General features: G+C 36.0%; 3 protein-coding genes across 8 annotated transcripts; 2 read left to right on the top strand and 1 right to left on the bottom strand.

Annotated features, from left to right (window-relative positions):
- Positions 1–801: 801 nt before the first annotated feature.
- On the top strand, positions 802–2,025 carry LOC133878251 (probable histone H2A.4). The gene is made up of 2 exons (XM_062316781.1): positions 802–1,138; positions 1,613–2,025. Exons 1-2 carry the CDS (start codon positions 941–943, stop codon positions 1,853–1,855), a joined length of 441 nt encoding a protein of 146 aa, XP_062172765.1. The 5' UTR covers positions 802–940; the 3' UTR covers positions 1,856–2,025.
- A 3,294-nt stretch (positions 2,026–5,319) lies between these two features.
- On the top strand, positions 5,320–10,136 carry LOC133877190 (glycine-rich RNA-binding protein 4, mitochondrial-like). Of its 6 annotated transcripts, none has more exons than XM_062315443.1 (5): positions 5,320–5,500; positions 6,539–6,607; positions 6,701–6,807; positions 6,939–7,001; positions 10,078–10,136. In XM_062315443.1, the coding sequence occupies exons 1-4, from the start codon at positions 5,404–5,406 to the stop codon at positions 6,984–6,986; spliced, it is 321 nt and encodes a 106-aa protein (XP_062171427.1). In that variant the 5' UTR covers positions 5,320–5,403; the 3' UTR covers positions 6,987–7,001; positions 10,078–10,136. The 6 variants fall into 6 exon arrangements, with proteins under 6 accessions (XP_062171427.1, XP_062171426.1, XP_062171423.1 ...); XM_062315442.1 differs by lacking the exon at positions 10,078–10,136 and adding an exon at positions 9,676–10,020; XM_062315439.1 differs by lacking the exon at positions 10,078–10,136 and adding an exon at positions 9,608–10,018.
- A 1,426-nt stretch (positions 10,137–11,562) lies between these two features.
- Positions 11,563–14,699, bottom strand: LOC133878275 (organelle RRM domain-containing protein 6, chloroplastic-like). Its single transcript, XM_062316810.1, has 4 exons — positions 14,502–14,699; positions 14,345–14,413; positions 14,114–14,220; positions 11,563–12,048 (listed from the first exon to the last, which is right to left on the bottom strand). Exons 1-4 carry the CDS (start codon positions 14,536–14,538, stop codon positions 11,980–11,982), a joined length of 282 nt encoding a protein of 93 aa, XP_062172794.1. The 5' UTR covers positions 14,539–14,699; the 3' UTR covers positions 11,563–11,979.
- Between the last annotated feature and the right edge of the window lie 1,040 nt (positions 14,700–15,739).

Below are 15,739 nucleotides of genomic sequence, written 5' to 3'. Positions count from 1 at the left end.
TACAGGTTCATTTGACAATGATTTTTAAAAAGTATTTTTTGCTTTTTTAGTTTTGACGTGACATAAATGTGAAAGTAATATGATTTTTTTTTTTTTTTTTGTGTGTGTGTTTTGAGTTGTCTTTAATGTTTTGCTTTTTTGCTAAAAAGAAAAAAGACACCTTAAAAAGCATTGCCAAACGAGCCAGCCCTACATTTTTATTTCAAAATTATCCCACAATGTTGACGTGATAGTCTGAACCAACTTTTTGATTTTTTTTAATTGTTTTATATTAATATTTTCATTTGCATGCAAATAAAAGTTAATATTTATAAATTAATAGAATTGAGGGAAAATTATAAGAAATATTTGTTGATTTTTCGTACAAGTTAAATGCTAAAAAAATATTTTTAGTTGAAATTATTTTCCTAAAAATTAATTTTAGCTAAAATAATTTTCTAATAAAAAACATTTTACACGTAAAACTCATTAATTGAATTGTTTATTTTTGATGGAAAGAAAACGGAAAAGAAGAATATGGAGAGGATGGGTGAAAATAAAAGGGGGAAATTGGGCAATTTTTTTTGGCGGATGCTACGTGGCATCTACACTGCAGAAAAAAAATAAAATTCCAAAATTCCAAACTCGCTCCCCATTGGTCTATTTCAATAGACACGGATCAAGGCTGGAGCTCCCCCAGCCCCTCACAGCCGTCGATAAGGTCCCAATCGTACGGCCACCACCCCATCACTCCCATATCCTCACGAACCACGCCCACATGGTTCGCACATGGCACCCATCTATATATTTATATGAGCAACCCAGTGCATCCCACGCAACCATCTTCCCCCAATTCTCTCATTTTGCCCTAAGACGAAAATTATTCATTCATTCATTTCGGTTGTTTTTCCGGTCCAGCTGCGAGGGCAGTCTCTAACGGTGTGGGATTGTTAGTGTTTCGATGGAGAAGAAGGGTGCCGGAGGAAGAAGAGGTGGTGGGGGGCCGAAGAAGAAGCCGGTTACTCGGTCGGTAAAGGCCGGTTTGCAGTTTCCAGTGGGGAGGATAGGCCGGTACCTGAAGCAAGGGAGGTACTCGAAGCGTGTTGGGACCGGTGCTCCTGTTTACTTGGCCGCCGTGCTCGAGTACCTAGCTGCTGAAGTAAGACTACTCTCTCTCTCTCTGTCTCTATGGTTAAACTTTGTTTTTAGCTTTTACTTGCTGTAGCTCTCAGATCTGTGGTTCTGCTTAATTGGTCCGTAAATTCGTGGGTCTGTGTTATAGTTTGGTAGTTGATGTTTGTATTTGTTGCCGTAGATGTATGTTTGCTTTCCTGGAAATGTAGGACATAAAATGTATACATTGCATTAATAGTAGCTGATTTTTCTTGGGGGAACCATTTGTTTCATTTGGTAATTTTTTCGAGAGAAATTTGGAAAATTTTGTAGGTGTTACTTTTTTCCATGTGGGGTTGACGTTCCATAAATTTCTGAAACTAATTCAAATGGCTACTAAATGTGGAGTTTTTAGTATTTGTGTTTGATTGCAAAGTGAGATGGCGTTGTACTGTTTGAATTTCAGCCTCTGTTTTTCGTTCTTGATTGTAAAGTAATTGTGCATAAATGTGTTGTGAAGGTGCTGGAATTGGCTGGAAATGCAGCTCGTGACAACAAGAAGAACAGGATCATTCCAAGGCATGTTCTGCTTGCTGTGAGGAACGATGAAGAGCTTGGGAAGTTGCTTTCAGGTGTTACCATTGCTCACGGCGGTGTCCTTCCCAACATCAACCCCATTCTCTTGCCCAAGAAGACAGCGGACAAGGCTGCCAAAGAGCCCAAGTCTCCATCCAGGGCCACCAAGTCTCCAAAGAAGGCTTAGCTCTCTCTAGCCAATCAAGTTTCTTCTTTTTTCATTTGTATGTAATCTGGGTGTAGGATGGATCATGCTTTTTGTTCTGTGTAGTGGAGAATTGAAGAATTTGATAGATCTTGTGACCTATTTGTTAGGATTTTCTGGGAAATTAATGGATGAAACCGCTTGTTTCATTACTTTGATCTAGTGATTAATAGCAGTAGATCTTTTTTCTTGTTTGATTTTGTTGCATTGGGTGATTCATCCTGCTTTCAATCATTGTTAATGATGGTTATGTTGCTGGTTGTTAGTTTGAATTTTGGGGTGTTTGGTTGTGCGGACGCTTCATCAAACAGTGAAGATGTAGTTTGCTTTCTGTTGTACATATTCTTTCAAGTGGCGTGCAAATGCCAATTCGACTGCAAGTTAAAGCAAAGAACATCTTTTCCTTTTCTAAAGTAATCCTTCTTCTACTTGCTTTGATCTCTCATGTTCTTTTATGGATGATTCTGTCCCTTTCTTTATGGTTTTTGGCATCCAAACTTTTGTTGTGGACTTTCAGAAGTAGATATATGCTTTGTTATGGCTTTGTGAGTTGGTACCTGTATGTTACAAAGAATTGGCTGGTAATTTGTTGAAGGGAATTTGAGTTGATTGAAGATTTATTTGATGATGGATAAATTGATTTGTTTGTTAATGTGTTTTGGGGAGAGGTTTTTGTTTTTGGTTTGAAAAAAAATGTTCTGATTTAGTTTCAAATAGGTTTATTTGTTAACTTGCCAATTTAATTTTGATAATTAGATTTTTATAGCATTCTTAGTAGTCTCACTAAAATAGTTTTTAAATTATTTTGGTAAGCTAATTTGATGAAAATATTAAAAAATCACTTACAGCAGTCTCACTACTTTAACCAAAAAGTTTTGGTGAGTGAAAATACTTATCAATTTTGATGAGTAATATTTACTCGCCAACTTATTTACTAATTTTGTTTCTCATTTCTTTCTTACATAATCAGCATACTTTTTTCATTTTCTTCTTTCATTTCTCTCACATGATGATGTATTTATTTTATGGACATTAAAGATTTTTTGTTTCTGATATAAACTTTGTGTTTCTTTTTTGAATTTGGTTGAGAAGTAAATGAAAACTTCTGTGAATTTTTTAGCAATGATCTAATTTCATGATGAATGTATGGTAGCTTGTTGTATAAAAAGATTAAATATGTATTGTAGCTTGTTGTATAAAAAGATTAAATAGAGAAAGAATAAAGAAATTTGAAAAAAAATAATTTTTAAATGTAATAGTAATAGTGAATAGTTAAAATGGTGAGAATGCTGAGAGAATTTTAAAAAGTGGCTTGCCAGAATAGAGAAAAATGGTTTTTAACTACTTTGATGAGTAAAATTTGATGAGGCTACTAAGAATACTCTTAGTTTAAGATCACAAAATTTAAGAAAGAGATAAGAACATAGAAAGACACGTAGAATTAAAGTAGTTCGGTCTATGACCTATGTTTACATTTGAAAGTTTTTTCTTGATTATATCTTTATTTTATATATTTGATTGTATACAAAACCCTCTTTATAAAATAGTTTAAATGTTACAAATCTTTTATATTTTTATATTAACAACAATAAATCTAATTTAACATTTTGTAACTTTTGTCTTTTGAGTGCTTGTAACTCTAATAACCTTGTTTTTTGAGTTCTTATAATTCTTGTTTCAATACTTAGATCCTTGTTTGCCAGTCACCTCCTTTTTTATTTGAGTATAACTTCGGTCAAGTCATGGCATAAAACAAGGTTTTTCTACTCACCAATAAAAGATAGACACGTCATCTAAGAACAAAAAAACTCAAAAAATTTAAATGTTGCTGAAACACTGTATCCTAGCAAATGCCCCATCCATTTCTCGTGAAAACTTTTAGACTCGTTAAGAGTCCTTGCTCCGAAACACCTTCACCCACATTCGGTAGGTCTCGCACCCCAGGGGTGGCCGCGGGCTACCCTCGGTCCATGGGGCGACCGCACGGCCACCCCCGAGGTCTGGGGATAGCCTTCTGGCCAACCCTTCTGTTTGGGCTGTCACTCACCGTCAGCCCAGGTCGACTCTGACTTTGACTTCGTTGGCCGGCTCATTGGTGGCGACTGCGGTTTTGGCGGCGGGTTGGGTTGGGGAGGTGGTGATGGGGAATGGGGATGGGGTTTCAGCCGAGCGGGTTGGGGTCCTGGGTAACTTCAGTGTAGTGTAATTGTGTGTTTTCACCCTATAATGCTTTGGTGTTCTAAATTGACGTATCGAGTGTTTATTAGTAGGCAAAAATCTCTTGTTTTTTGCCATGACCGTATAGAAGGGGCTCTTTTTTTATTTAATTGATTAAACTTTTTTAATTTTCTATTTAGAGTAAATTTGTAATTTAAAGTAATCGTTGCACATGACACGTACAATTGATACATGTCATGGCAAATAAGAAATAAAATTTTAGTTTATTTATTTATTTTTTGATTTTTGATTTTTATATTTTAATTAAAAAAATGACACGTGCCAGGGGTATTATTGGGATATTTTGTCAAAATTGGCATTTTCAAAGGTTTTGGTAGTTTAGGGGCCACAATGCAAGCCTTGGTAGTTTGGAGGGTCATCCGAATAAATGATGGTAGTTTGAGAAATTAAATTGCATTTTTTCCTTTAAAAAATAAACAAACTACAAGCCTAAACCAAAGACTCAAGCAATGAACACCCTACTTTCAAATCTTATAGTCAAGACAAGCACATGCAATCAAATTTCCCAAATCTGTCCTACATCACAGAGCAATTAAGTTAAAGAAGAGACACAAAAGCTCAACCCTAATACATTAACAACTACATCACAGAAAGAGCACGGACGGGGAGAGGAGAGGAAGGTTGCACCAATAGCAACTTCAATGGGTCTGCCGGGGATGAGGAGATTGGAGAGGTATCCGCAAGAGAGAGAGAGAGACTGAGTTTGAGAAGTGATCGAAAGGAAGCACGATAGGGTTAGGGAAAGAAGTGAATATATATCCAACTTCTCAATTGTTTTACTGATTATCGAACCGAATTGACTTCGGTAGGAATTTTTCCTACCACTAACCGGTCGCCATAAGTCGGTAGAGAACAGGTAACGGTCGGTGGACGGCCAATTTGCCCACCCCTAAGATAATTAGTTTAAAAAGGAGCATCATTCCTATTTCCTACTGTCAGGAAGAAGGTCCAATAAAGCAAAATAATAAAAACGAATGCTTCTAGTAAATCTGAATACAATGGTCTAATTAGCTAAGTTGTGAGTGCAGTAGTTTGCCCTCAATTGTATGTCATAAAAGAGAATGAATAATATTATTTAGTAGAATTTTATATAATTTTTATATAATTTAATGATGTAACAGTTAAAATTAGTTATTGGATCAATATTTAGTAAAATAAAAAATAAAAATCAAGAACTTATTTTCATTACCATAACCGGTTTTTCAGTCTCAACAAAACGACTGCCGTTTTCAACCATCTTATACCCCCGAGGGTTCGTCTATCATGCGCCCACTGGTGCAAGATAAGAAGAAATGCAGTGCTTGAATGGTGGTGTTCGTCTTTCCCCTGCGTTCCCATTGTCCAGATGGTTGCGGGCCCGTGGATTTTCTGCGAAGCTCTTCGTTGGAGGTATTTTCTCGAAAATTCACTTTTCGATTTTCCATTTCATACAATTTCTCATCACACACATGTATGGTTTTCTCGGCAACCAAACACGGGCTTTTATTGGGTGTGTCAATTAGTTCAGCCGATAAAGTCTCTTGTCGTACGAGATATCCGATATTGAATGCCAAGATAAAACATTTGTCTTTTCAAAATTTTCCGTTAATAGGTAACCATTTTTTAATTATGTAATGTGATCGTTATTCGATTTTTCCTGAAAAAGTGTTAATTTTCAGCATCATTATTAGTTATTAGCTCACAAATTGAATTCTAGAAGATTTTTTTCCCCCTCTTTTTTCACTTTTCAGAACTAGTTGAAATCAATATTCGCTTCCAAAAGCAAGTATGTTTCTTCCATAATTTGAATTATGCACTACTTAAAGTTAATCTTGGTAAGCAACATTCCTTAAGCTTGACTTGAGCGCATGAATTCCTTGTTTGTGTCAATACGATGTAAGTGATGCTCTATGAGAGGCCAGTTACAAAATTCCTTATCTGCATGTGAGAACTATAAGAATATATATCAATTTAATAGACTGTAAATCGGTTCATTGATTTTTGTATTAATACGATGTAAGTGATGCTCTATGAGAGGCCAATTACAAAATTCCTTGTCTACTTGTAAGAACTCTAAAAACATATGTCAATTTAAGGTATTTTGAATTTTCTCCGACCCAATTTAGAGGAAAACTTTGTTTATTGAACTTTCACATGCCCATACGGATTACTGAATCTACATTTAGCATTGAATCTGTATAGTAGGTTTGGCACCTTTTCTGGAGTGTCATAAGCTGATCTTAAAGTTTAATTTGGCATATTTATTGTTAATAGTATTGAGCAACATCCTTCATGTATTAGTGTATCCGTTGCTAAGTACCAGAGAATTCACCTCTGGAAAAATTGGATTCTCTAAAGTTGGATTTGTGGAGCCTTTGTTCCCTAGCTTCCTGAGAGTATCTCTTTTGCAGCCAATTTTTTCAGTGTAATGTGTGTTTTGGCTTGTAGGGCTTTCCTATGATACCAATGAAGCTGTTCTAAAGGAAGCTTTTGGACGGCATGGTGAGATAATTGAAGGTAATGTAGTGTATCGTAAAGGTTGAAAATTATGTTTTCAGGTCTAAATGGCAATATATTTTCTTAAGGGAATTATGCTGTCATATTTGGCAGTTAAAGTTATATGTGATCACATGAGTGGGAGATCAAAAGGGTATGGGTTTTTGCGGTTCATTTCAGAAACTGCAGCCGCCACAGCTCTAAAAGAAATGGATGGTCAGGTAAATGTACTTTTTTACGATGAAATAATTTTTTTTTTTTTTAATTGTCTTAAACTTAACCCTGTTAAGTGCCTAATTTTGAAATGAAAATACTATAATCAGCTAAAGTTGTGTTTTGTGATCCTTTTCAGTTATTGGACAGCAGAAATATTCGTGTGCATTATGCACACCGGGGATAAAAAGATGGACCCAAGGTATTATGTGGTTAGATTGTTCAATTTATTTAATTCACTTTCAGCCATAAAAGGTATTTGGTGTTGGGACTTAGTTGTAAAGAGACAAAAAAATGTGTTTGAATTTCTCTGTATTTTCTTGATGATGTTACAGTAGGTGTAGGATTCTATATATACACAAGTTATGAGTGATTCATTATAAAACAATCCCACAGAATGAGGATAAGTTTATTTGGATGTACCAGTGTGGCTAATAGGTAGTCCTTGTCCATTGCTGACATGCAGCTGATCCGTGCCTGTGTAGCCATCTGAATGAAGGTTGAGATTTGCTAGTTCTCCAGTGACATGGTTTGTAGCACCATTGTCCGGGTACGACTGGTGGGTGGGCATGCCAAAGTAGTGAAGGCCTGCATGTTAGGTGAATTTTCATGTTGAAAGGAGTAGTCAAACCTGTGATAGCACCTAAGAGCAGTATGGCCAGATTTGTTGCAGACTTGGCATACATGGCGTAGAGGAAGGCTATTAGAGGAATGGGAGGATGTAGATCCTCTGCCACGACCAAAATGCCCACGGGTTGTAGGAGACCGGTTGTGAAAATTGTAGCCTTTGTTGTGTGATCCTCCACAAGAGGGTCCACTAGATTGAGATGAACCTTGGTAGGGTCCCTTATTTTTAGGAGAGAAGGGATGGGCAGTAGCCACATTTGCATATGGAAATACAGCCTCAGCAGCCGTGGAGTTGTGTTCCAGGCGCATTTTATGTGTCAAGAGGTGAGCATATAACTCTTCAATGGACATTGGGTCTACTCGGGTGGTGACAGAGGTGACAAACGGATCAAATTCAGATCCCAAGCCAGCAAGTAGAAATTAGACCAACTCAAAATCATTGAGTGGTTGGCTGGCAGCAGCTAGTGTATCAAGTGCTTTGAACTTTTGAAAATATTCAATCACAGAGGAGCCTCCCGTTTTGAGTGTAGCTAGTTGATAATGGACTTGCATGATCCGGGCCCGAGATTGGGATGGGCACATGCATTCGAGGGCATTCCAGACTTCACTTGAGGTGGAATAGCCAATGACCTGAGAGATAAGACTCTCGGAGATAGTGGACACGAGGGTGCTGAGGACCATTTGCAGGGACGGAGCCAGAAGTTCTTATGGGCAGGGGCCAATGGCCGAAATTTTTTTTTGGGTAGGGGCCAAGTAAGCTAAATTTTCTTTTTTACCTTAAATTTTTAAATTTTTTAGATTATTTTTTTTTTCTCACCTTTAAATTTTTTTTTTTAGAAAATTTTGGGGGGGGGGGGCCATGGCCCCTGCCAGCCCCCCCCTCCCTCCGTCCCTGACCATTTGGTCTTGTTTAAGCCATGTGAGGAAGGCTGGGTTGGCCATGGTTGCAGGAGAATCGTCTGATGGGGTGGGGTTGGGAATGGTCTGTTGGGGGTGGAAGGATAGTGCCTTCAACAAACCCATATGCAGTTTGGCCTTTGGGATAGGTGACCATTTGCCATTGCCATGTGAGATAATTGTCGCGCATGAGTTGAGCAGTAACACGGTGAGGAAGGTTATTGAAGAAGGAGGCTAGAGAGAACGTGATGGTGGAGGATGAGGGTGCAGCAGGTGAGGCAGTGGTGGAATTGGTAGGGGAGGCGGCCATAGTTGAGCAGGATCGGGAAAAAAAAAAGGAGACTTGAGTCTTAGAAAGGCTCTGATACCATAAAGAGACAATAAAATGTGTTTGAATTTCTCCGTATTTTCTTGATGATGTTACAATAGGTGTAGGATTCTATATATACACAAGTTATGAGTGATTCGTTACAAAACAATCCCACAGATTGAGGGCTATTAATTGTGCAATATTTCTGTCATTCCGTATGCAGTGTTTGCTGATTGCCTTGTAGAGAAACTTGCCGTGGTTATGGCTTGATTGCTGCATCCGTTTCCTTCTTTGCATGGTTCCATGCTGTGCATGTCTTTACTGGCAGAATCTTGCCTTGTGAAGTTTATCTCATGAGCTGGTGTATCTTGCTGAATATCCGGGATTGGCTTGGTGTCTTGCTGAATATCTGCAGTGTCTTAATAAGTTGTATGTGCTTTGGCTCTGTACTTAAATCTGTTCCTCCAAGATTTCTTGCCATGGCAGTTTACTTGATGAAATTGGAAACAATCTCACCTGCCGGATAGGTAATTTTTATGCATTAAAGGGTATCAAATGTGCACTGTTACTTTCTATCAAACAGCTTTCATGTTTTCTTAAGGCAATCCTCACCATCTCATCTGCAAGTCACACCTGTTAGAAAATTTGGGTCACCAACTCAATGTTGTGTCATTATGAGTAAAATGCCGAGCAGGGTATAGCCTGCATTTTGCAGAGTTCATGTGCCTACCTCCAAGAGGTGACCTTACTTCTCTGGCCATTCAGTTAATGCCTACAAGGATGAAATCTTGGGCTGCATTCAGTTCATGACATCGTTTGTTCTTCTTCACAGACCCACGCAAATTGTTAAAATTGGTGATATTGTTTGATCTATGGGAATCTTTTTATTATTATTATTATCATATTGGTGGCTGGAAAGGAGATGGGAGCATATTATTTCTTTTGTTTCACCTCATGTGTGTATCTATATGTAGGTAAGCGGCGTAAGCCGTGATCATCCCACCATCTCACAGTTACATCTCCGACGCTTCATCTGTTTTAGCAGGAAATGAGAAACTGGATGCTATTATCTTCAGTTTTGCATGCTGTTGAATCCTGTGTTACAAAATCTTAAGAACCTCTTTCAGTCTTTCCTAAAGACAGTATACTTCAAGTAAAACAAAAAGGGGGATGCTTTTCTTTCATTTTTTGAGGATTGCAAAATTTGAAGCGTCGAATTCTGTCACCCGTTTACACATGTTATTGGATGCTTTATTGAATTAGTTTTTCTCTAAAGCCAGACGTAGCCAAATTATCTTCTCAACTGAAGAGCTGAGCAAGCTTAAAGTTTCTTTGGGGCTTTAATATTAGAAACGTAATATATGATATTTTTGGGTTGAGGACTTCCCTTTTGCTACTATATTCATTGTTAGAGTGGTGAATGGAAACTTGTTGCTTATTTCAGCAGGGACATTGGAGTGGTGGCAAATCAGAGTCTGAAAGGTAGCAAGAGTTGGTGTCTCTGAATCAAGTAAAGATTGGAAAAAAAGTGTTTAAACTTGTAGGAATTTCGAGGATCTTTATACATGTGTTCATATACTAACGTTGATTTGACCATATCCTCTACATGGGTAATTATCGAGAATATTAGCCTGAACAAACATGCCCAAAACATTAAAGGAACATTATTTAATGCCTGATATGGAGTATAGCATTATCCGTGTGAAGGAGGTGTTTTCACGGGTCTGAGATTTGCCTAATAGTAGTAGATACACAAAATGGTCTTATCTTGAAGGAGTTCTTTTTCATTAAAAAAATAAATAAAATTAAAGGAACATTATTTAATGTGTTGTCTTTCGAGTTGAAAGAAACACATTTTTTTTAAAAAAAAAAAAGAAAAAAGAAAAAAATTGACTTTTCAAACAAATAGAGGGTAGATTAAGAAAATTAAAGTTGTGTCCAATGATTTTTCAAGGTGACAACATTTTAAAAGATTCCAAAACAAAATCAAGAACCAACAATATAGAAGGGAGAAAAGTACTTTCTTACTTTCAATTAGGGGGTGTGCATAAGAGGTGGTTGAATTGAAAATTAGCCTTTTTCTTTCCACTTCTGTTATTTGTTAAAAATCAGAATGCCTTTACTTTTTTTTTTTTTCTTTTTTTTTTTTTTTTTCGTGACGGTGATCATTTTTGCCTGACCTCCGCCTTCAAAATGTCAGAGGTTGGGTCGGGTGAAAGGGTCGGAATAGATCTAATGAAGATTAAGCTCTTCATCTTCGTTATAGATCTATCACGAAGACACCTAACCTAACTTTCAACAAGACATAAAGAGATGGTGAAACCATGAGAGAGAGAGAGAGAGAGAGAGAGTCGAATAACATAGTTGGAATGCCGGAATTCTTCACAGCCCTACCTACACTCAAGAAATTTTTGCCCTGCTTTTTCCTTGGTTTACTGCCTTAAGCTCAACATCTCTCCCTTCAACTTACAAATAAGCGTGCAAGTGTAGAAAAGTTGTTCCTCTTGAACTCAGTTTAACTTGACGGAACCACATAAGCAACTATTAGATCAGCAATTTACTTTTTGGAAGTCATAAGAATCAGAATATTTGGTAGTGTTTACTTACTGGATGTTATGGTTCTAACTTTTTGTTTTATTTGAAGTATACTTTCTTCAATCCTTTGCACACCCAATTGCATTAAAGACTCGCAGCTTTGTTTGATAACACTTTTTCATTTTTCCTTTTATTTTCTCTTTCCAAAACAAAAAAATATTAACAAACAACTCAAAACACAAAATACTCACAGAACACTCAAAATTACTTTTACATTTGTATCACATAAAAATTTTTTTTCTAACAAAAAACAAAAAACACCTTCTAAACAGCATTAACAAACGGAATACCAACAAAACAAATGATAGATTTCATAATATCATTTACCAAGTACTTGGAAAGCAACATCAATAAAATGCATTAAGATTAATAATGAAATGAGCATACTTGAACTGAAGCTCTACTACATACATACACTATTGTAAGGATAGAGTTTTCCTCCAACCTCCTCCAATCTAGTCTATAAAAATGTTGCGTGTTATTTTATATGTGAGAAACACATGCTTTTTTTAATTGCAATGGCCAAGTTGGAAGAACAAATGCATTTTTAATAAAATTTCTTTCAACTTTGTCCCTGCAATTAAAAAAAGCAATGTGCTTCTCAAATGTAAAAGAACGCATGTCATTTTTATAGACTAGGGGCGGGGTTAGAAACTACTTGAAACAATATGTTATTTGTCATCCAACACTGAATCCCAAAGGCAATTTTCTATACAGAAATCTATATGGAACATTAAAATGAGCCTTCTCATCAAGAAGTGGAACCTTCAACTCCCCCTGTCTTTGCAATTTCAACAAAAATCAGCCTCCCATCAATTATCTGTAAGAAAGTATAAACACAAAAGTCGAATAAATAGGAGCAGCAGTGATGTAGAGTGATTAATCGGAGAAATAGAGCAAGAATTCAAGAGGAAGAAGAAGCAGGAATTAAGAAAGAAAGAAAGAAGAAAGCTGAATGAGAGAAAATAGAGAGGTAACATGGCGGCGCACGCTCAATTATTCAATATGCTTCAAAAATTGCCTTAATCTCCAGTAAACAATGTTTAAATAGTAAAAATAGCAACCCTAATTAAACCCTAGAAGGGTTATGAGTGGGCTAAATAACTAAAACAAATAAAGGCTATAATTGAAGCCCATTATTACAACCCAAACAAATAAATAAATAAATAAAATAACAAGATGTCCGCATCAAGCAGGTGCTTTGAAAAACATTAGCTCTATAAATCAACCACAAAACACAGCAATCTTAATGCAATTTGAGTTTTTGACAGCATATCTTGGGAGAGGGTTGAAGACCCAACTTGTTGCCATATAGACTGACAAGAAAGAAAACTAAAAATATCCTGCAAAAGTACAGGGTTTTTTTTCTTTTATTCTGGACAAAATATATGAGATGAAAAAGCTGTTTTAGTCTGATGTTATCCCTGTTAAAGCATGCCACACTCAGAAATTTCTTCACAGAGAGAGGGTTATCAGTTATCACAACGCACAGATTGAAGTAATGATCTTAGTTCTTTATAGAAAGATTGTTTCCATCAAACACAAACAAACAAAAGAAGCGCAAAACAAACCTCTGAATGTTACATATCAATCAATGATTACACTCACAAAAAAAGTAACATGCAAAACTGAAAAAGATTAAAGATTCATTTTATTTTTACTTCTATTATTACATGAATAAATATGATGCAATGATATTGCAACATCATTACATTGTTAAGAATGATTCAAGATTTTGGATAAAAGCTATTGCATACTAATGTTATATTTTCTAAAGCATAATGATCTCTTGCCTTCTACAATCAATAACTAGAAAGCAAACGTACAATCACCACCCTCTGCAGGGATTTCATCAGAGATGTATCCGTAGATTATAATGAAAACCAAAAAAAAGGAAAAAATTAGCCTTGTGAAGGAAGAACTGATTCACCACTTCTCTCTAGCCTGTTACCCAATGACCATTATTAACAGAAGAATGGAAAAACCACTACCTTAAACCAGTAGGTTCTGACAGATATGTTTTCTCTCTTGAGTTTCTTGGTAACCTTCTTCTGCTAATGGTTTCCACTTAGCTATTGTCACTGCAAAACTTTAAGAACATAAAATTTAAGTTGATTTGTTGGGCTTACAAGGTAAGCTTGATTTTGTTTTCCCCTTCTGTGGCATGTAAACTCAACTCAGTAACAATTTTGGATGACGATAATTCACTGATAGAAAGAAATGAGGGCAAATACTTCGTATGGAGAAAAACAATTCCTAACACTATAAAGTTGTCGCACTTCTTAACTAACTAAATGAATTGAAAATGTACTCAAAGTGGAATGATGCCTGTTTTCCCTGGGCTCGTACCACAGTTACTGTCCACTCTGGTAGGAGAAAACAACTAATACAACGTTATATGAACCTTTAAAACTCTAAACAAATACGAATAAGTTCTGGTATTTAATCCAGATATTGAACAGTCTACAGTGATTGAAAAACCCCTCCATAGCTAATCTTAACTCAAATGCTAATCTTGACTGAAATTCTTAGGTATTACACTAGAACAATTGCTGCAATCGATTTAGCCAAATCATTACATAGATACTTCAAAGAGAGTTAAACTTGATTTCGTGATGGCAACTTAACAATGTGTTTCAACTTCTTAAGAATTTCTATGGACCATTGATCTTTATATGCTTCATCTTCCGCTAAACTATGAACAATAAAGACCATTAATTACTAAAGAAAACCAGTTGGATAATCAATAAATTTATAACTCAAGTAAATTCCCTTCTTCGGATTTACTAATAGATGTTACATTTTATCAATAATATGAATATAATTTGCTTAGTAAATTAAACAGAGAATCTACAGTAGATTTTCAGGGAAGAGAGAGAGAATACCCTGCCATTCATGGCCTTCAAAGCCTTCTGAGCCTCAGCCTCTGATTCGTATGTGACAAAACCAAAACCTTTGGGTCTTTCGGTTCTTGGGTCTTTAACTAGCCTAGCTACAGACGCAAATTAAACAATCCCAAAGCAAAAAAAACCCATCAATTATTTACAACCCATAAGAATTAAAACCAATAAAAATAAAAATAAAAAACCCCAGAAAGCGTGATGAATAAAGCATACCTTCTGTAACTACCCCAAATGGCGAAAACAACCTCTTCAGTTGTTCATTTGTGGTGTAAAATGATATTCCTGAGCAGAAAAGCAAGAATAAAAAACCACGGCTCTAAACAAAAACCCATTTACACGCGTGAGAGAGAGAGAGAGAGAGAGAGAGTACTGCTGACGAATAGCTGCGAGTTGAATCTTTTAGCCATCTCAGTTCTAAATGGGTGTTCTTCACGGAGGCGTTTATTATGCAAACGACTACTTAGCGTTTAACGGGCACACCGTTTTCTTCTCCCTCTTTTATTTTTGACAAGAATTTTTCCCTCTTCGTATATGAGGTTTTCAATTTCGCCGAAAAGAAAAAAGAACGGAGAAATGCAAAACCAGGAAAACCAGTCTGATTTAATAAGTATCTCGTAATTTCTTCCTTTCGTAAATACTATAAGAAATCATGTTCTTTTTTACTCATTTCAAAATTGCCGTTAGCTTTTAAAATTATAATTAAATTTTGGTATTAATAGTGATTTTAAAAACTAAATCAATTTAAAGTTATGTTTGTTTCGATATAAAATATTTTTTGTCGTAAAATATTTTCAACAAAATTATTAAAATATTTTTCCTGAAAATATTTTTGGTGTTTGGCTCATACGAAAAAGTTATCAAATGTAAAAAACCATCAGTGACGAAATTCCAACTGTTGTGGTCGGAATCCGACAGCATTGACTAGATTTCGTGGCCGATCGGTGAAATTCTGGCCAAATTTGTCGAAATCCAGCTACTATTGCAAGATTTCGACTACGGTACCTAGAATCCGGCGCAAATGGCAATATTCTGGCACTAGCTAGCCGGATTCCGACCACTGTCTTTGGAATCCGACAAAACTAGTCGCTGAATCCCAAAATCCGAAAACCTTTGGCGCAAATTCGGGCTGTCAGCAAACTCCAATGTTTGGCAGTGGCAAAGTCCCAGGAACGTGCATGCAAAAATGAAGTATTTAAATTCAGAAAACAATTTTCAGTTTTTAAAACCGTAAATTGTTTTCCAAAAATTAAACAAGTTTTTTCGGTTAAGCTGAAAATGATTTCTATTGACCATTATTTTCACTTGCACAAAATATCGGAAAATAATGAAAATATTTTTTATAAAATATTTTACGCTCAAACAAATGGAGCATAAGAGAACTTAAAGAAAGACAAGGTGATTTTAATTCTAGAAGTCCTTTTTTTTTTTTTTTTTTTTTTCTTGTACCCCTTCAATAATGATGTGACTTTTAAAATCATTATTAGGCTTATAATTTATCATTATTTAATTTTGATCACACAATAATTTTAAAAACTACCTCATTTTTGGAGGGACATCGGAGGAACATTAGAAGGACTTCTAAAATTACTCTTGCCAAGTAATTCTAGA

Source organism: Alnus glutinosa, chromosome 9, assembly GCF_958979055.1.
Source record: "Alnus glutinosa chromosome 9, dhAlnGlut1.1, whole genome shotgun sequence".
Lineage (NCBI taxonomy): Eukaryota > Viridiplantae > Streptophyta > Magnoliopsida > Fagales > Betulaceae > Alnus > Alnus glutinosa.
Note: the sequence above shows the minus strand (reverse complement) of the source record. Positions and strands in the feature narration are given on the sequence as shown.